We start from the raw sequence: 20,973 nt of genomic DNA, 5'->3' as shown, positions 1-20,973 counted from the left end.
GTCAATGCACTTTTTAAAGTTCTAATTATTTTTTTTAAGAGCGGAAAAGGACGTCGAAATTCATCATGGCAAGTTCTTTAAGACTAATTTCAAGATGCTGGCTTAAAGTGGTAAGACCATTAAGAAGATAAATTGAATGCATTTATTTTAGAAATGTTTGTTATTAAGTTGAAAAACACTTGTTTTGATGGAAAATTGAGTTTGTATTGCCCCACACGTTGGAAATGGTGCATGGATATTACTTCACCTCATTAGACATAGACCTAGATCTAGACTATGCCTTTATGGTAAGGGGGTGTGGGGTGAGCGGGTGACGTCTTATTTTTTTCGGACCATGGGACTTAGGTAAAATGCCCAGAAAACCCTACACAGTGCACAACATTGAAAAGGCTGCTCAGAAGGCAAGACAAGTTTGAAATCACTGCACGATTGCAATTATGACCTAGACTCTAGTCCTAGACAAATGGAGGACATGCAGTGCATTTTCCTAAGTGTTTCTTCTGGAACAATCATGGACTTGCACAAAATTTAAGGAGGTCAATATCAGCCGACCAAAGCTTTTAGACTATGCATACTGCACATGTATAATACATGGAATGTGTGTGATGCATGCATGCACCGTATACACAGGAATTAGCTTGTAAGCACTGGAAGTAGTTCGAAGTTAAATCCAAGAGGTCAACATTGTGGCATTTGGGGGTATTGGCGATAGCGAGAACTAACTGCTGATGTACAAGAAATAAACGTAACTAAATGAAGGAATTTAGACCTACGAAGTTCGCCGAACATGGCACTTCCGAACCAAACCGAACCGAACCGAACGCAAAGGCCTGGTTCAGATGTTCGGCAGAAAAATGTAAACGTTTTTGCAAGCTAATAAACTTTTAAAAATAATTTTCATGTCATGATTGCTTATTTTATATCTACTTTTTTCCCATTTTCCGCCTTTGTGATTTATGCCTATCTAGTGGTGGGTGCGACTAATTCACTGGCGACATTTAAATCCCTAATCCTACGTCGCAATCGCAAGCCATAAACAAGAATGCCATGTGCATGATCAAAACAAATTCAGCTCAAACCCATTCAACAACAAAAAATTAATTTTAACAATATTGGTCAAATTTTACAATATAAATAATGAAATAAATATATATTTAAGTATGGTATTTATTTTTTCAGGGAAACTAGGGATTTTATATTTTTCCTATTGAAAAAAAAAACTTAAGTAGTATTTTTCTTCACAAATAATTACGTTTAGAGCAGTTTTTTAATGTGAAATTCGTGCTGGTAGGAAGCAGTGTGCAGACGTCCTCCGTGCTGGTCGGGCCCGGCAGGCCAGCCGGCCCGCCCAGTGCCGACCGCGGTGGCTATAACGCTGCTTGCTATTATATTACCGAACCCCGAACCGAACCAAGTTTTCCTCTTGTCTACTGCATTCTTTACCTTTAATTATTTTCTTCTTTCTCAGGTGAGGCCAGTCACAGACACCACTTCAGTGAGGTCCCTTTCAGAGACTACAACAATACTAGCAGATAAAAAGCCAACAAAAGGTGGGCATTCTTTGAGTTGAATTCAGTACCCGATATAATTCTAGAAAACTGTGAAACCATCTTTCTGTCATTCTTGCTAGCCTACTACAAGGGAAACTAATCACCCAAACTAGTCTTGCTCTGTATAATGGGGCGCCATAAGCTACACACCTTGTTTTCTATGACTGAAACTGCTTTAATTTAGTGTTTGAGGACAATTTCAATTGTGTATTGTGGTTTTAAATTTCTGAAGGTGACTTATGGATAAAATAACAACAGACAAGTGTCAATAACTCATCATTCCAGTACATTTTGATGGCTGGATTGACTTTGTTAAGCAAAATGAAAGGATCTATAAGCTACACACCACATGTAATAAATAAATTCAAATATTGATTCTGCAGCTGACTGATGTCAATTTTACCTTGATTTAGAACTATTGATAATTTGTAAGCATACTGTCATTTTTGCCACAGAAAATGTAGAACCAACTTCCAAGATAAACAAAAGCAATTGTACGAAAACTAAATTTGGGGACTTTTAATGCTAGAAAACAAATTGCACAGCATAAGGTCACACAACCATACATTTTTTTTTTGGTGATTGATACCCATGAAGCTATTGATTAAACTTTTTATAAAGTTCTATCACTGACTTTCAAATAATAATTCCTATGCTAGTGGAAAACATTACTAATTAAATTCAAGGAAGAAAAAAAATCTGATAATTTTTTTTATTCCAAAAGGGAATCAATATTGTTTTGTTTTAACATCATATATTTGTACTACACTGCTGCATACCTAACTCAAATTTGCACAAGTTGAATTTCCATGAGACAAATCAATTTTGTTTAAGCCAAACAATACAAAACATATTATTTACACTTCCTATTAGTTCCGAAGCTAAATTTTGTTATAAGTTGAACTATTTATTGCAGTCCCGACATTTTACTTATGCAGAGTTGACTGTAAAATCTATTTAGTATGAAAGACAGAGAGAAAGAGAAACAACTTATAATGCAAGTTTAAGAATTTTTGACTTTCTGAATATATATCTTCCTGTTTATCATAAGGAATAGCTTCATCAGAACTACAATAAAATACTACTTCTACTTCTACTGCTGATAGCACTGAATATGTAGTTAAGAAATACAGAATTGTATATCGTTTTTATGCTTATTTTGTCATAGGGTAGGATAAATATTAAATTCCTGATATAAGCTTTAAATGTATAATTATTTAAATGTGATATATTCATTTTGTTTTGTTTTGATTCATTTCCCCCCTCCATTTTCTTTGGCAGCATCCAAGCCTGCAGCGCCCCCAAAGCCGCCTGCTGCTGCCTCCCCAGCCAGCACCAAAGGAGACACCTACCAGGCTCAAGAGATCTTTGAATATAATGTGATGTCCTATTATGAAATGGAGTCTGATATGAGGAAGAGTAGACTACCGCAGCCCAAACCCGGACAACCGAGCGACTAGGACTAGGACTAGGAAGAAGACTAGTCCCAGAATTACATATTGGACTTTTAAAACGTGATGAAAAAAGCAACGTATCTCTTGACAAATTATAGATGCATATAACCCCTTGATAAGGGTGAAGTTATTTAGAAGAAGACAGCAATATCATTGTGTATGGCTCATATTATTGTGTAGAAGACTATACAAGTGTTAAATAATGAAAAACTGATCAGAAAACTCTGTGATATCACATGAAGTTTCACGGTCGTTGTAAAAAGCCATTTTTTGTATGACGTGAAACCCTGGCAAATCTGTTGGATTCTATTCATTGATATAACTTATTAACGAGCCCATCTGGCTGAAACTGATGACTCTAAATCATCTGTCAAAGAGCCAGAAAATTCATAACTCGTCTTCTTAAAACCCGATTTGATATTTATCTGGCTGTCAAAAAAACCAAGTTGCGTGTGAGTTTGATGTTCGAATTGAAATGCATGTGTGTGTCAATACAGAATTATCAGAATAAGACAAATATCATTAAAAAAATGAACTTATACTCCAATGTTGATTCTGTATTAAAGTGTGCATTTGTCTGCATCTTTTGTGTCAATGAAGTTTCATGAAGATACATATTAAGTGGAACCTCATTATATGGATCTCTGTCATAGTGGACTCTCATTGTAACAATAAATAATATTTCAGGTTCTACATCGTAGTATTCTATTTTGTTTGGCCCTCGTCCAATATGTGACAAGGTAATTTCCTTGATCATGAGGAGCTCGTACAATGAGTTTTCACTGTATAGAAAGCACAATATATGAATTTGAAGTTTTGAACAACTCTCTTAGTTTTCCTCTGATGTATTTATGATTACTTTAATAATTTCCTGTAGTTTTTATTACTTCCTGTAGTTTTTATTACGTGTAGCTCCAATTCTATAGTATGATTTGTATTAAAGGGAAATCCAACCTTGATAGCAAACCACTCTAGAGGAAAGCAGGACATTCAGAGAAGTAGTCTGGTGAAGGTTTGAATGAAATCGGACATAACATCAGAAAGTTATGAATTTTTGAAAGTTGAAATCACTGTAGCTATAGGTATGGGTTCTTCAAATTGGCTGAATCTGTAATGTCTCTTATATGAAGTAGTGGACAACTTTCCAACACTCAAAATTACTAAATTTTAATCTTTCCAAAATTTTTGACTCAGGGATGACCTATAATAATATTCTATCCATAGTTTGAGTAGTGGCCCCAAGGGAGAAAGGATTTAGGAGAAAAACATATTTTGGTTCACAACCAATGGGGGGGGGGGGGGGGGGGAGGGAAGCATCTGTGACTTTTGAACAATCCACTGACCAAACTGCCAATTAGAGATTCACATAGGATTGGTGATCTCGTATTTTCAAAAATTAAAACATAACTTTGTTATAATTGGTCTGATTTTACAAATGGTTGGATTTCCCTATAAATATGAAGTCTCATATTGCACGACACAATACAAAAAAGTATCTCAAGAATTTGAAAACTAGGTATACAGTGTATCTGGAAACTGGTAGCTCTGATTTATCAAGAAAGACAACAAATGAGTGACTAAGAGATAATTCATATACATTTCTTTCAAGCACACATTGCAATGATTTTAATAAACATTAGGGCTCAGGAAGCAAGATAAGTACTGGAAAACAATAAACATTTTATATTGCAGGACTATGATTGATATGATATGCAATAGATCACAAACTCAAGATAAAGGTAATACATGTACATGTATCTTTGTTTCTCATTTTCATTTTCTTTTAAACAATTTGTTGACGTATCAAGCTTGCTTGCTGAAAAAGACATTAAAAGACACAATGCCAGTAATTGCACAGTTACCAATGACAAGAAATACTCATATGAATGAAAAGCTTGTTCTTAAATAGTGTCACCAGTCACACACCAATAAATACAGCATAGTATAAAAATAGATAAAAACTCACCTTTCGTCAATTAATTGTACATTTCTTCCGATTATATACAAATAAGCAGTAGATTATTATTATTACTAACATGTAGCAAACACAAATTTTAACATGAAATAATGATACTAAGAATGATGTACATTTACATGTACCTGCAACAAAGAGTTGCAGAAAATTATAAAAAAATTGATATTTCTAAAGCGCACTTATCCACCATGCAAGGTGATCAAGCGCTCCTATAATTGCAACTTTTTTGATTTTTGATGCTCACAGGAGGCAAGGCATTCCTTCCTACGTAAGAGTGACAGATGCAGATTAATGTCTTGCTAAAGGACACTTTATCAAAACTATCAATACACAAATATTGATAATCAAAAGGAGGATGCAAGAATATATTCACTGCCTTGATTCTTGAGATTACAAAATAGATAAATACATGTAACAGCATCTTGTGTTTGAACATAATTTGAGAAACATAGATAGTTGAAGCATGTATTACAAAAAGTTGTACTTTTCAGTCGCCCAACACAACACCAACAACTATTGTTTAACTCATCGTGCTAGCGAAGGAAAAAATAGTTCCATCCTGTTCAAACCCACCCTACAAATACTATTATATTAATCTTTGAGAAACTATTGCATTATATACTTTACTATATGTTGACTCAGAAAAGGATAAATCATCAATGTGCCCTATAAATACCGGTACAAACAAAACAACATCAATCTTTGTCAATGCTATTGCCTATTGGCAAGCGTGAATGGACGAGTTGTACACAATTATACATAGAAGCTCTTGAAGATGTGTTAACATGTTCCGGCACCGGCTTGGTTTAAAAGTGCTTAAGTGACATAATCAGCTGCATAGATCACAACACAGACATTCAGTTATTCATGAAAGACTGCTAACATCGAGCTAAATTTGCTGAAATATACACCAACATATGAAGAATTCAGAAAATGTTGGGTGACTTGCTGATGAACTGACAGTTAATTAATGTGCAATGACATTTTACACATATATGCAGGTAGCATTCATTTTGGAAAAAAGGGAAGAAGACAGGAGAGAGTAGATAAATAAAGAACACAGAGTTGCGACAGACTGCTAACATCAAGCTAATTTGCTGCAATAAACTCATCCACTATTCCAAGCCTGATAAAAACCTGAATTAAATCAGTTTCCTGATTTTTTTTTGATTTTTCCCGATTTTTTTTTTGATTTTTTTTTCTTTCTTGCCGATTTAAAAAAAAAAAAATCCGGATTAAAAAAAAAAATTTTTTAGCAGATTTTTTTTTTCTTACCTATTTTATCCTGATATTCCCGATTCCCCCCTTATTTTCTCTATTCTTCCCTATTTTGCCCTATTTTCCCCCAATTTTCTTACTCGAAAGGGGGGAATCAGGGCCTGACCTTTACTTTTTTTTTAGGGAGCCAGCCGGGCTCCTCAAGCACTTTTTCAGGGAGCCCGCAGGGGTTTCAGGGAGCCCAAGTTTATCACGTTTTTTTTGTGGTCATAAACACACCGTCACGATACCTTTTGTTATAATCATCAGCGCCGGGACCAGGGAGGGGTGTATTATTAAGTGTAAATGTGACCATGAGGATTAACTGACTGTACTGAAGAATTAATCTTACAACTATTATGAAGCCCTTTGGCTACAGTAACAGTCTAACATTGGACTTTAGGTTTTATCAGAATGAGATATAGTCACTCTTCCTCGCTCCGTCTGTTTCAATATGTTCAGTCAATCATCCATGCAATCTTCATTATTGCTCAACAGATTGAGCAAACGATAATATCATATTCAGAGAGGAAAGTAACTAGTAGTTCGTAAAATTATGTTCAAACAATAATCAAGTCCATCCAGGTACGCACGCTGAAGAATAAGCACTCACGATCACAAACGCACATGTATCACAAAAACAAGTCGACGTAAACATACACTCAGCTCTGGCAACGCAGCGACCACGTGCGTTTGTCTTAGTGTGTACATTCTCTGAGTGCACCGACATACAATGCAGCATGTATTGCGCACTCGTTACGAGTGCGGAGATATAACGTTATCATGCATGGCATTCCTGCACTGATCTCGATGTGTTTTCTTTTGCAACTCATTATTCGCGCTGGAGTTGAGCCAAGTGTGCCTTGGAATGCCTAGCGCATATTTCATGATTTTGACTGCGGAATTTGGGTTTTTAGATGGATTAAAACATGGATTAAAGTGCTGGTAAGAAACAGCATTTTTCGTGGCTGATACTAGAAAAACTTAGGGAGCCAGCCGGGTTCCTCAAGCACTTTTTCAGGGAGCCCGCAGGGATTTCAGGGAGCCAATGGCCACCGGGCTCCCGATAAAGTCGAGCCCTGGGAATGTTATTAGATGCAATTTTTTGCTCGCGAATCCTCTTCTTTTTTTTTACTCAAGGGGGGCGTGGTTGAGGCGAAAACAAAAAACCTATTTTTTTTAGTGCTCACTATCACCCCTGGCTAATCACAAAATAAGATACTAGAACACCGACGAGCGGACAATATGCAAGGTACCAGTACATGTAGCATTCATTTTGAAAGAAGAGAAGAATGTAAATGAAATGGAATACAGGAAGGCGAAATGAGTAGGGAAATGGATGAAAATATAAAGACGTTATTACACTATTAAGACTGAATTACATTCAAATACCAATGGCACATATGGTTGTATACTCCAATTATTCCCCCCCCCCCAAATGTACTTTGCATAAATTCTACCACTACACACAATCTTTAAACTTATATTGATATATGTCATACTACAAATATGAAATACCTTTGCAAGAACACATATTCACATAATATCTTTCATAACATAAATATCAATAAATTATAAGTAGGAATGCATGTCTTGAATATTCAGAGGCAGTAATTCCGTGAAGGAAAAAAATACAATACTGATACAAGCAACCTTTATCATTGGCTTCAAAAGATATATAATAAATAATCTGTAAATATCATCATACAATAAATATACTTAAGATCAAGATTTTTTTGTCTTCTAAATGTCTTACAAGCCAGCTGTAAATAATTGTAGAAGAACTTAATAACAATATTCTGTTTAATAATAATAATAAACGTACCACTTATATAGCCCAATCCCTGTCCTAAGACATATCAGTGCGCTTTAATACATAAATTACATACCGGTAATATAACCTGAAATAAACACAATACTGTTTAAATTAGAAATATAGATGTTTGTGACATGTGTATGGTACATATCATATGACAGAACATCACTTTTTCCTCGAAATAGCCATCGAATTACACGTTTACCATCCTGAAGACCTGAAGCCAGCTTTAGCTCCATCAACCATTATCCACGCACACTGCATTTCAAGGAATAATCTTTAATATTTAAAAATTGAAGATATTTATATCAAGTGTGCATGTTAATCTCAGTCACTCATAATTGTTCATATTTTACATAACATTATATACATTAAGTGTAAATTAACAGCGTATGAGTACTTTGATATAAGCCTTCATCAACAAATTGCAAATTTAAAGCTGGATACACGTTTATCAAATGAAGAGGTGTGTAAATCAAAGGCAAGCAAACTTTGGCATACATATAAAGCCTTTTCTTTGAACAACAAATATAAGTTAAGAAGCAGTGAAAGAATTAGATTCTTAAATCATCTATATGAAGATTGAATGTAACATGTTCAACATATTCCACAAATGAGTTTGCAAGTCATAAATAATTTCATAATATCTTTGAAATAACGTAAATATATTAATATATATTGATACAGACATATTTTGAACTTCATAATAATGATAAGATCAGTCCTCTTGATAAGGATGTCATTTCAATATCTTTCTTACATTCAACTATAAATTCACATCAGGCCTCTTGTCAATTTCATACAATGTTATGTAATTCAATAGTTGGTAGAAATAGGTAGATGTATTACATAACACAACAATGGGCAACAGATCAAGTCATCTGTGACATTCTAATTATTTTCTTTTTTAAAGTAAAAAAGCAAATAATGAGTCACTTGTATATTCTGCAATGTGAATGTGAACGAAAATTAGAAATTGCTTTATGGTACTGAACATATAAGAGGACCAGAATCAACAATATTTTTAATAACACATACAATTTGTATAACGAAACATTTCTGCATATAGGTAGCATACCTATGAAATTATAGGTACAAGAAAATGAGCCCTAAGATACACTTCTAGACTGGTGAAAGTTACATATCCGGCTTACCGCATTGCTAAACACTAACACCACATCGGTACAAGGGAGGGGGTGTCAAGCCTTAGAATAAATCTTAATGGTGATTTAACTGATTTAAGACACTTTTACCTCAAATGGACCCAAACATTTTACAACATAATCAAGGACTTCATGTCCATAAGCCCCCTAAATTTAAAATCCAATTGATTTAACAATCGAACATCAAATAGATTAAAATCAATTGATGAAACACCGCCATGGACCCCAAACTTTCACTCTGGACTCCAACATCCCCCCTAAGAGTTAGTGTGGAGACTTGCCCTCTGTAATGAATGCAGTCTACTCCACAAAGGCATACTCTGGAAAGAGTTGAGAGACGACGAAGAGGCCCACGTCAGCTGCAGTCCAGTAGGAGGTGTGAGAGGTGAGTGCTGAGAGATAGGAACTTCCAAGGTTACTCTCTTTCAACTCGTAGTCAACCCTGTGCTCCAATTCTGTAGAAAATAGGGCAAGAGGGGGGAAAAATAATGAATAACTACTTCTATTATTGCAAAATTATGTAGTGAGTTGTGTTAAACTTATTGTATTTTGCTTTCTTTCTTGAATTACTTGATAGATGTATGCCCACAATTTTCTCACAACTGCACCTGGAGTGTTAAGAGACAGACATGGTGCATTACAAATGTTTACTATTATTATTATTATCATTAGTAGTATCATTATTATTATTAAAGGATGGCTGGATATCTTACAAATCCATCTATTTTTCTTGGTCATACAGGCCAACATTATTGCAGACTTCAACGTTAAGGCTTTCATATCGGACCATGGATTTGCATGGTGAAATTAGTATCCAATCTTCATTTCTTTTTTCCTCTGCTTGCCTTCTCACTGTTTTTTGGGCCCTTCTTTCTTTATACTCCATCTCCTTTTACTATTATCTCATAATAGCTATTCCAAACAACGTTGCTTACCAAATTATTCTTCCACTCTCTCTCTCCATCATTATTCACTTAGCTGATTTTATTACCTTCAAATTCTCTTTCTGCCTGTCTTGAATTCACTTTCCGTTTTGTCCTCTTAAATCTTCTCATAGCTGTCAACCATGTTCTCTCTCTCTCTCTCTCTCTCTCTTTCTATCTCACAGGTAATTTTTCTCATCTCTCACTCTCAGTTGCAGTATACTTACCCACACTTTCCATTTCGTCCTCTTCCACCTTCTCATTGCTTTCTGCCATGTTCTCTATCCTCAGGATGGCTCTCTCCATGTCTTCCAGTGCCTCCAGCTCAGGAGACTTCTCCGCTGTCTTTGAGAACCAGGCTCTCATTCCAGTGAATCCTGTCAAAAGTTTAAGGAAGAGATGGTTTAATGTTGTATTTTGGGGGTGGGAATATTTTTCGCTGTATACACCTAATGACCTATCTCAAGATAAGTTCCCTACTTATATCTCCTCCTTTTCTTCTTCTCCTTCTTCTTTGTGTTCTTATTAATATCTTTTTTGTTTCAACTACGTTTTCCTCTTCTTCATCCCCATTCTGATCACTATTTCATTCACCACCATAAGTATAATCATAACCATCATAATCCTCTAAATCACTACCAACATCACAATCACCCTAATCATCATCATTACTATTGTCATTAATCATATTGTCATTAACCATAATCATTAACATCATTGTCATCATCATCTCCACCACTGTCACCACCAAAACCACAATCACCATAATCATCATCAATACTATGGTAACCATTATCATCATCATCATTTCCACCACCGTACTACAGCCAACGCCATGATTATCATCATTACTATTGTAGCCACAATCATTAATATCATCCGCCATCATCATCATTTCCACCACCACCATCACCAACACTATAATTATCATCATTACTAATGTAACCATTATCATTAATACCATTGTCATCATCATCGTCTCCACCACCACCAACACCACAATCATCATCATTCCTATTGTAACCATTATCATTAATGTCATTGTCATCACCACCACCACCACCACCACCACCACCACCACCACCACCACACCACCACCACCTCAACACATGAACACTCCTCAACACAAACCTGCTGCTCCTCCCCTTGGTAGATGCTGTGGTGAGGTCGAAGTAGACGACCCCGGGGATGTCCTCTCTTCCCCCGCTCCCAGCATCTCCGCATCCGATTCCTGGATGCCCTTCATCTCCTCACCGGTCTTTAAAGCCACGGGCAGGGCGGTGGTCTTGATGGTGTGGTAGGCCACCTGCTTGCCCTCGAAGCGGTGGATCTGGAGAGGGCAGATGGTGCTGTAGTGCCGCAGTATTAGAGGCTCTAGTCTGTAGGCCTAATAAATAAAGATAATCAATAAAGAGGGTGAAAGTTTGCAAAAATATATAGATGTCAAATCTTTATCTTGATAGATGTCGTGCAATTCAATATTTAAAATCTGAAATTAACATTATCCAGTCTTTGAATCATCCTGTGAATGAGATAGAAAAATGCAAAAACCATAAAAGTATGTCATTCTACCTTCATGTCTTTTGAGATGCTGATACCATTTTAAAGTATCAATATACTGTGTTTCTTCCATTCTTAGCTGGATTACGGGTGCACGCCACAATATACTAGGAAAGGACATCATTTAGTGGAGAAAAAAAACAATGCCATTCAAACAGACTCATTCATCTGATCCCCCCCCCCCCCCCATTTCAACAGGGCTTGGAATTTTTAGTCATATCTTTCCTTGCTCCTTACCACAGGGTCGCATGGATAGTAGATGTTGAAGAGTCTGCTGCAGACAGCTTTGGGGATGATGTGAGAGATTGATCCGTTCCCCTGGGGGCGCACTCCTCGGAGGGCAAGAAAGACGGCTAAAGGAGACCCCACGCAGAAGTAATTCTCCACCTAAATTGTGCAAAACAAGTTGCAGACACACATGAAATTCATTATAACTCCTTTCTCCTAAAATGTAAATTGTACGATGTTGCAAATCTTTAGCTGAATTCTGTGTGAAATCTGTTTTTTAAAATTTAGTTCTCATGTTAAATGTCATTCACATTCAAATGAACAAGTACCTATGCATATGTACATACAACATCTTAATACACTGATATACATACTTATGCATGATATGTAATACAGTTTTATCTTTACTGTATGAAAACATGTCAGTTTATAGCATTTTTCCTAAAAAATGAAAGGAGAAGTTTTTGTAATCAATCTGTTAATATAATTTCTTAGAAAAAGGAGGTCAATGCTACATTTTATGTTCCTCATCAAATTCCTGGTAAATTACTCAGTAAGCACATGCCTTTCAGGATTTTAAATGACCTTGTATCCTTTATTTTAGGTAAAGAATGATGTCACTTGAAATGAATCACAAGGAACAATGATACATCCAGGAACAATAGATTACCAGAACAAAAGAGAGCTTTAAGGTGTGGGTTTCTGTTTATAGGTGACCTGTAGACTCTAATGCAACTTAAGCTAGTGACTCATTCAAGTTTATACTCATTGTTCCATTGTACTTGTGGATGGCTTATTTTTACTCCTTTTTCTTCATTTTGGGCCCAACAAAATTTTCAGTTTCTGATGCAATGCTATCTTGAGGTTCTTGCTTTTGTACTTGTAATTGTTATGATTCTGATTATTTCTATTACGTGTACTCTGCCTTTTTTATTTTTATTTATTTATTTATTTATTTTTAAATTTTTTTTACTTCTATTTTTCCCCCAGATCATCTCAATCGTTTGTAAATATCTTAATTTGTCATTAATTTCTTTTGTAACACAGCATTTGTATTTTTTTGGAAAGTTTGTATATGTAATGATTTGATTTCTTAATAAAAACATAAATAAAAAAAAAGAAGTTTATACTCATTGCAACATTCAGTCTCTGTATACACTATGCCAAACCACTACAGCATGTGTGTGTGTGTGTGTGTGTGTGCGCGTGGGGGGGGGGGGGGCAATGATATCAGTGTGACAGATGCAATGTCTATATAGAAAGCAGAGACAGCTGCACTGATAAGATATACTGTTATACATGGTAACCCACAGCTTCCTGAAAGGCTTGTTAACAATTTCATATAACCTGACATCCACGAATTCTGCACTACGTCTTAAATCGCAAACTGACAATTGAACTTATATCTTGGAAGACGACCGGGAGACCTACAGGACTACCTCACTCCCATATATCGATGATGAAAATGAGGATGATGAAAGAACCCACTCCTACACTCCATATCATAAGCAGGCAATACTATGAGGATGGAGGGAAAAACTTTCCCCTGAACGCACATTCTTCAAAGTACTTACCTTGAAGTTCAGCTTTGGTCTATTGACAGCTGCTGCAATCTGATTGGTTGCCAGTAGCTGCTTCTCCAGACCAGATACCCTACATAGAACAATGGAGGCAAATTAAAATGTGCAGACATTGGAATGATCACACAGTACTGAAAACATTAAGATTTTATACAAATCGTTTATGAGTGATCAATACTTCACTTCTCCTTTTTTGTATCCACTAGTCCTGGGATAAGGCAAAATATTGATATTCAGTTTGGTCTGGATAAGCAGATGAGACAAGTTTATATCTGCATCAAAAATCTTTCTAAAACCTTAAAATACAGAATAAATTATATATTTGGGAGAGAGAATAAGAAAAAGAATGAGAGAAAATAGATTAAAAGAAATGGTAAAGAGAAAGATGGATTGGATGTGACAGAGAGAGAGTAAATAAGGAAGTGAAAATATCAGAACGAAAGGAGAGATAGAGAGAAACAAATGATTTGAGCATAAAAAAGCTACCAACCTTATCCTAGCTTGGTGCAGCTCGGCTACAAGGTCATGTTGATCGGGAGACACGGTGCTCAGGTCGGGATGCAGACTCTGCTCGTGCGACAGGTAGTGGTCGTAGAGATGGATTGGGTTCCATCCGGTGATGATGTCGTACATGATGACGCTGCCGAGAGAGTGAGAGAAAATGGAGATCTTTCCGCCGTTGGGTTCGAACCCCTCGTTGCGCTGCCGGAACATCTCGTAGAGGTTGTTCACCTCGGCCTGAACGCACTGTATGATCTGTGGTGGGGTTGTAAAGAAATAATGAGATATATACTTAAGAGCATCTGATGGGAAGGGAACATGAAGATGACTGGGAAATAGAAAAGAAAACGCCTCTGTTGTTTGATTTTCATATTAATTGTTGATTGGTGTATCTGATTACTACATGTATTTCAAATGTGCAGTGAATATATCTTTTCAACTTTATTTTACCTATAGGGACTTCAGACTTATTGTTGCAATTGCAATTATCATTATGTCACCTGGCCAAATGTGTGTTGATTCTTTGTCTTTACCAAGCTGGTTGATTTAAAAAGAAACCGTGTTTAGCAATACGTTCTTTTCCAGGTATTTACATTGACTATTTTAACTTCCATAGGAATAAAACAAAACGATTAACATAGATATGCCTAGGCAGATTTGACGAGGAATTCAACCACATATTTTCCTGACTCGGCTCACCTCTGACCTGTAGAGGGGGCTAGAGTAGTAAAGCACATCCATGCCAGTACTGTTGAGCACCACCCTAAGACCTTTAAGCTTGTACGGGGTGATGGCCGAGACCATGCCGTTGTCGAGCTTGAGGCTTGATCTCCATTCCACTGGGAGGAACTCGACCCGTTGAGTTGAGGCAGGGGAGATAAGGTCAGGGAGGTGTTTTGCAATGGCCTTGGAGGCTGATTTTCTTAGGCTGATGGAAGAGAATGAGAGAGGCAGGAAGATGTGAAAAGGTATTGAGAGGATTTGAATAGGTGCAAATATATATGTCACAGTATGTGTTGAAGTAAACAATGTTTTCACTGACTTATTGTTGATGTAATGAATCTTCTTGATAAAGGTGTGATATCTTAATTGTGCTCGGAATATTATTCTTGAAACAGATCATGGGTGTGAAACTGTTTGGCAAACATTTCAAAATGCATGCTGAGCTGCACTGAGAACTTCCCATTGTTAAATTATGTGTCATAGAGAATTACGAAGGATATTTAGTATGAATTATAATAGAGTATTGTAAAAAAAAAACTATCTTATAATATTTTGTCTTCTGAATTCAATCTTCAAGTCTCCACTTACTCAGAGCAGTTCTTTATGATGGCTTTCTTGTCCGTAACATATCCGACTCCGTGAACAACAAAGACAAGATGAGAGATGGGAGGGGGCTTGTCGTCCAGGCTGGCTGGGGTGGGGTATCCCCGCATTAACTTATACCCACTGGTGGATGCTTTCATAAAGAAAAAGACATACATAGGTCATTGCACTTTGCTTAGGCTGTTGGTAACTTTTTTGTATTGTCTCAATTAAGTTTCTACTTTCTGCAAAATTGCGCTTGGCTAGAATGATCCCCAGAAAGTTGAGAATGTGCAGGCAAGCCTGAATCTGATGAAGGGGGTAATAATATATTTGTAAAGCACTTAGAGACACTGACGATGTATTAACACCACATCAAAGCAGAATATTATTATATTAATATATCAATTTACAGTTTATAAACATCATATGATTGTTTTAATCATCTGGGTTGATATAATTAATTTACATTAGCCCTGCAAAACTACAAAGCAAAATATCATAATCCCTGTCACAGCAAATAGAAACTATTTTTGAATGATTTCTGCAGGCATACGTAGTAAAATCTTACCTTTAGAAAACCCTAGTGTGTTGCCTATAGACCTTGCAATCCTTGAACTGGTGGAGTTACTGTAGAAGTATACAGCATCTTTGGAATACCAATCTACATGGCAATCTTTGAAGTATAACTCGTGCATCGCTAGCATAGGGGAAAAAGTATCACAAAACGTTGATGAGGTAATAATTGAAACTGCATCACAAACAATTGTTTCCTTATGAGAAAGAAGGGATTTCAACTCAAATAGAAAAGTTTATACATATATGACAGCTATCAGTTTAGTAAATAAATAACATGCTGAATTTTGAAGTTTCATTTTACCATTGCTGTAAATTAAGTAATGTCAACTGTGTGTATTTATTTGTTATCAATAGGCTGTTCTTGTCAAAAGTTAGTTATACCTAACTAACCCCAACAAGAAAACACACCAGACTGACAACAGACCAAACAAACAATTACAATACCCTGGATAGCACAAAATCAGTTGTTACAGACTCGGGTGGAGTCAGTCTGACAGAACGACCAAGATATGAACAGTTACTTCTGAAACACCTTCTACTTCTCATCAACATATCAGTTCAGAATTATGGATACTTAACAACTTTGATACACTCTGCAGGAAATGAAAATTGTCACATGTCTAATATATGCATTCCTTCCACTCTCTAAAATAAGTCGAAGCATTCTGGTACCTTTCTGAGCTCCTTTGGTCGGTTGAGCAGGAGGCTCCGGAGGATTATCTCTGGTAAACAAGTCAAGATGCTCCTTCTCGATATCGTTCGCCATTCCTTCTTCAATGGGCTCTGCACCGCTGGAATAGAACCAGGTTCCCCTCATCACTTTAACGGTATCATCTACGTTAAAAGGAAAACAATATGGAGAAGTGAAAATGTTTGGTGGAAGAAGGATGGTCATGAGGCAGAGGTCTATATTGTAGGACACAGATTTGTACTGCATGTAAATGAAATGAACAAAGTCCTTTTTTGAAGGTAATGAAGGTAACAACTTTTAATAGAGATATATACATGTGTAGCTATGTAGACTTCAATTTTTTTTAACCAGATCTTTTGGATGTTTGAACAAAAAATTGCATGTATTCTGCATTTGTACTATTCCTGTTTATCTTCAGGCCAATTCTTGGTTCCAAAATATCTATCAAACGTTTTTATGAATACAAGAAAAATCCTTTGTTTGACTACTGTTGAGAGGATGAGAGGATGATCTCCGCTACAATTCAGGATCATGACTTTGGAAAGATTGTTAACCGCTTTAAAAACAGACTGAATACCTGACCAGTAGATAGCATGACATTGCCTTTTGGCTACATCCACTTCGTAGAGTCCTCCTCTGACGGCAACAGTCCCAATGTCAACATCCATCCCCTCTTCGTCTTCCTTCACTTGTAGCTGAGCCTGCCTATACTTCCATTCCATCTGGCACGAGTCATATCCAATGAACGGAACCCACTTCTTCTCTTCCCGGTACAACCAGCGGACCTTCTGCACCACAAGGTCGGCCACCTTTTCCGACTTCGATGAGGACGATGATGACGAATCCGGTTTTGATTTTCTTGGAGGTGGGGGCCTGGGAGGCTTAGGCTTCTTGGGTGGAGCCTTTGTACATGTGCCATCTTCTCCAGGGTCGGCAGGGTCATCAGAGGTTATCTTGAAGGTCACATCAGAGTTTTCAAGGTCCATGCCAAAGCTGAAGGAGCTGTCGTTGCTTGTGTCAGCAGCATCCGATGACCTGCCTTCCCAATCAGATGATGAAGTGTAGTCGGGGAAGTTGTCTCCCGGTGTGGGATACTGCATGATTCTATGTGAAATCAAATCCCTAGACGACAACAAATGAAATGAAAGGTAGAGAGTAAGAGGGAGCTACATTTGGCAGATAAATTTGGTGATACCACCACATAAAACAAACAAATCTGAACCACTGGCCCAGACTGGCACTGGGCTGAATTTACATAGTAAATTAGAATGCAAAATGCCAAAAATTTGAAGCAAGATAGATCTAAATCTAAATCAAACATTAGACCTAATCTGATGACAAATTTTCTTACATTTTCAGTTTATTTTAGTAAGTCAAGTGAGATAAAAATAGTATAGAATTATAGAATTAGAAAGACCCCATTCAGGCATCAAGACAAGATTGAACAGGCATTGACTAGGTACGTTGCAATGCATGCGCTTTCGCCATGGAGGTTTCTGCCGTGGGGCTGATGATATGCATTATTGGAGACCATTTGGATAGCCTACACAAATGTGGGCTTTTGATTAGCTCATTGGCTGGTAAGATTTCTGTTTCATGATTTCTATTGAATGAGAAGAATGACATCGTGATCTCTCATTTTATACAAAACTTGCTATGATGTATGTTTTCGCAAATATGTTTTTATGCACTGTTTCACAAGAGCCGTGTTTGGTGCCATTCTGTACCCTGATCCCGCATTGAGATTGAGAAAAAGGTATGTTATTAGATTGTTTAACATGTGAATTTGCTTTTGGTGAAATTTCAGGAAAATCTATGAACAAGAAATAGACCCTATGTTTTTTTGGATGAGGAATGTGAGATGTCATGCAAAAATGATGAAAGTTTCATTGAAAAATCTTCATTCTAAAGAAAGTTACATACATTTTTGTAATGATATATTAGAGGCTTTCGGTCACATTTGTCATTTGAGATCACAGCTTTTGTTTGAAATGAAAACAAAGGAAAACATAACAATTAGGGTCCTACATGATTTACGGGTGTTAAAAATTGGCATAACTTTCTTATTACTAGGGCTATTAGGATGAATGAGGCATCAAATAAAAGGTCTTATCAAGCTCTGTTTGATGGTATAAATAAAGCAAGAGCTTCAAAATCTGAGATTTTATTTTTTTGTAACATGTCTAGACTCTACCTACAAATTAGTCGACTGATATTTGTTTTCACTCCAGCAAAGCATAGAGAGTCAATGCTAATGCGTATTGACCTCTAGCACTGCATGCTTGCTGTGAGGCAGGTATTATTATTATTAGACCCATACACAAATATACACACCACATAATATCGCATAGACTGTACACAATCATGTCGATGCAGCTGTAAGTGTAAGCAAATTTTAACACTAGACTTACAATTTGAATTTTTTAATTATTCTTTTTAACATCAGTAAGTTTAAAAAAATGTATTTTACTGCTATTTACATGTGTCATCAATTGTCACTAAAGTACCGATTTTTGAGTGAAATCATTTGAGTTTTGTACAGTGGTGTTTGAAATGTTGAGAATCAAAAGCACATCTTTTACTACACAGCCAGGATAGTGATAGTGATAGTGATAGTGATAGTGTGTGTTTTTTTAGTGTTGTGTGACATGTCATGTGATGTGCACAAATGCTAGTCTGGAAATATTTCAGTTAAGAAAGGATGTATACATTCCAATTTAAGGTAGGGTCTAGACTTCGAATCTCAAAGATCTAATGTTAACATCTCATATTACTATAGACTAGACCTAGGCCTGTGTTAATAAATGTTATTGTGAACAGACTGAACACAACTGACTAAACCAAACATGACAAGCTACGTATGGGACTACACAAACGAAAATTTACCTTCTGAAGTTCTGATCTCTCTGGGCTGACTCTGTGTGAATCCAACGTTCTTCTCAATAGTAAGATTATGTATAATAAATTAGTATAATTGATTCTTTGGTAATTCTATAGTTTTAGTCTACAGATTCCTTTTCTTTGAATATACGATCAAACAGACTGTGGTCTAGATCTATGCTACTTGGCTAAACAAGAGCTTCCTTTTCAATGGGATTATATAGCTCATGAATCCTGCTCTCTCACGCGCGCCCGCCCAATCAGCAAAGAAAACCTATGCAGCGCAGAAAACGTAAGTGAGCGCGCGTGCGCTATAAAATCTATAGATTTATCTCCAGCTGATCTGCGGCGCGAGTGCAGATGAGCTGTCATTTCACAAGCCCCGACGGCCCCCGATGTTCCCCACCCTAGCCCTCCCCCTCTTCTAGCTATATCCAGCCCAAAATTGCGCGTGCATATATACGCGCGCGATGCGGAATGAAATCAGATAGGCCTACTGCATTTAGCGTTATTTGAGCTCTGACTGAGTCTGATTATTAGTTCTTAGTCTACTCTCTAAACTATTTAAAGATCTAAAATATGGAGGATACCAGTGTGCAGCTCGACCCATTTTGAATCCACCTCAACATTTGCCATAAAAGTTCAAGAGGTAAGTTCGAAAAAGAAAGGAAAAAAGAAAAATTCTAGATTTAGATCTAGATCTCTAGATCTAGACCTAGATCTAATTCTTTGTATTTTTGTAAATTTATTGTGATCCTCAAAATCAAATCACATTCACAATCACAGATCACATTCACCAAACACTTTCAAGCGAGTCAACATGGTCAATTATCAATAGTCTACTGAGCTGAGTTCTGACTTCAGTTACTGGTTAGTCAATAGGCCCTAGATCTATGGTTTGTCTAAATTATACTTGGGGTACGTTTATGCTCAGCTTTTTCTGGCCAGAATGAGGCATCTGTTACGCGTTTAGTTCAAAACTGAGCATAGGTCTATACGTACCCTTGGATCTATAGCTTTATTCAGCCTGAACTGAAGAAGAAAAAAATAGTCTAGATCTAGGTAAATATTGAAAGCAAACAAAGAAAACAAAACAAGCTAACATGATAAAACAGTCTAAAGAAAGTAGAGAGGTCAAACTTTAGTAGGCCTAGATCTGTATGTTATGTGTTGTATTTGTAAACTAACACGGTTTATAAGGCCTACACTTGGAACACAAAACTTCCGGTCTATGATGAAATGTAAAAGATTGTTCTGAACTGTGTAGACTAGTCTACTCTATTCTCAATTGTCGCATATCTGTGATGCTGCTGATGATGTCAAATGGTGTCGATAATGTTGTTGAAAATGTTGATGCCTGATGCCTGATGGTGAAAATAAATGATAACAAATATGATTATGGTCTAGGTTCTAGATCTATAAAAAAAAAATCTTCAAAAAAGTTAAATCAAAAGACACTAGGATCCCTTCCAACCCCTCCTCTCCTTTTATTGTTTGCTCCACTCCACTTC

The 20,973-nt window shown here is 36.6% G+C and overlaps 2 protein-coding genes across 2 annotated transcripts; one reads left to right on the top strand and one right to left on the bottom strand.

Moving 5' to 3' along the window:
• Nucleotides 1–4: 4 nt before the first annotated feature.
• LOC105444460 lies at nucleotides 5–3,551 on the top strand. The gene is made up of 3 exons (XM_011678739.2): nucleotides 5–110; nucleotides 1,469–1,550; nucleotides 2,832–3,551. The coding sequence occupies exons 1-3, from the start codon at nucleotides 66–68 to the stop codon at nucleotides 3,008–3,010; spliced, it is 306 nt and encodes a 101-aa protein (XP_011677041.1). The 5' UTR covers nucleotides 5–65; the 3' UTR covers nucleotides 3,011–3,551.
• Nucleotides 3,552–7,322: 3,771 nt separating this feature from the next.
• Nucleotides 7,323–19,856, bottom strand: LOC578370 (phospholipase DDHD1). The gene is made up of 12 exons (XM_030999454.1): nucleotides 19,469–19,856; nucleotides 17,160–17,704; nucleotides 16,564–16,725; nucleotides 15,884–16,012; nucleotides 15,319–15,466; nucleotides 14,707–14,935; nucleotides 13,997–14,262; nucleotides 13,501–13,579; nucleotides 11,936–12,085; nucleotides 11,270–11,525; nucleotides 10,366–10,515; nucleotides 7,323–9,670 (listed from the first exon to the last, which is right to left on the bottom strand). The coding sequence occupies exons 2-12, from the start codon at nucleotides 17,680–17,682 to the stop codon at nucleotides 9,516–9,518; spliced, it is 2,247 nt and encodes a 748-aa protein (XP_030855314.1). The 5' UTR covers nucleotides 17,683–17,704; nucleotides 19,469–19,856; the 3' UTR covers nucleotides 7,323–9,515.
• Between the last annotated feature and the right edge of the window lie 1,117 nt (nucleotides 19,857–20,973).

The sequence above is a fragment of the Strongylocentrotus purpuratus genome, unplaced genomic scaffold (genome assembly GCF_000002235.5).
Source record: "Strongylocentrotus purpuratus isolate Spur 01 unplaced genomic scaffold, Spur_5.0 spur5_scaffold_5, whole genome shotgun sequence".
Taxonomy (NCBI): Eukaryota; Metazoa; Echinodermata; class Echinoidea; order Camarodonta; family Strongylocentrotidae; genus Strongylocentrotus; species Strongylocentrotus purpuratus.
This window is presented reverse-complemented; position numbering and strand designations above follow the sequence as displayed.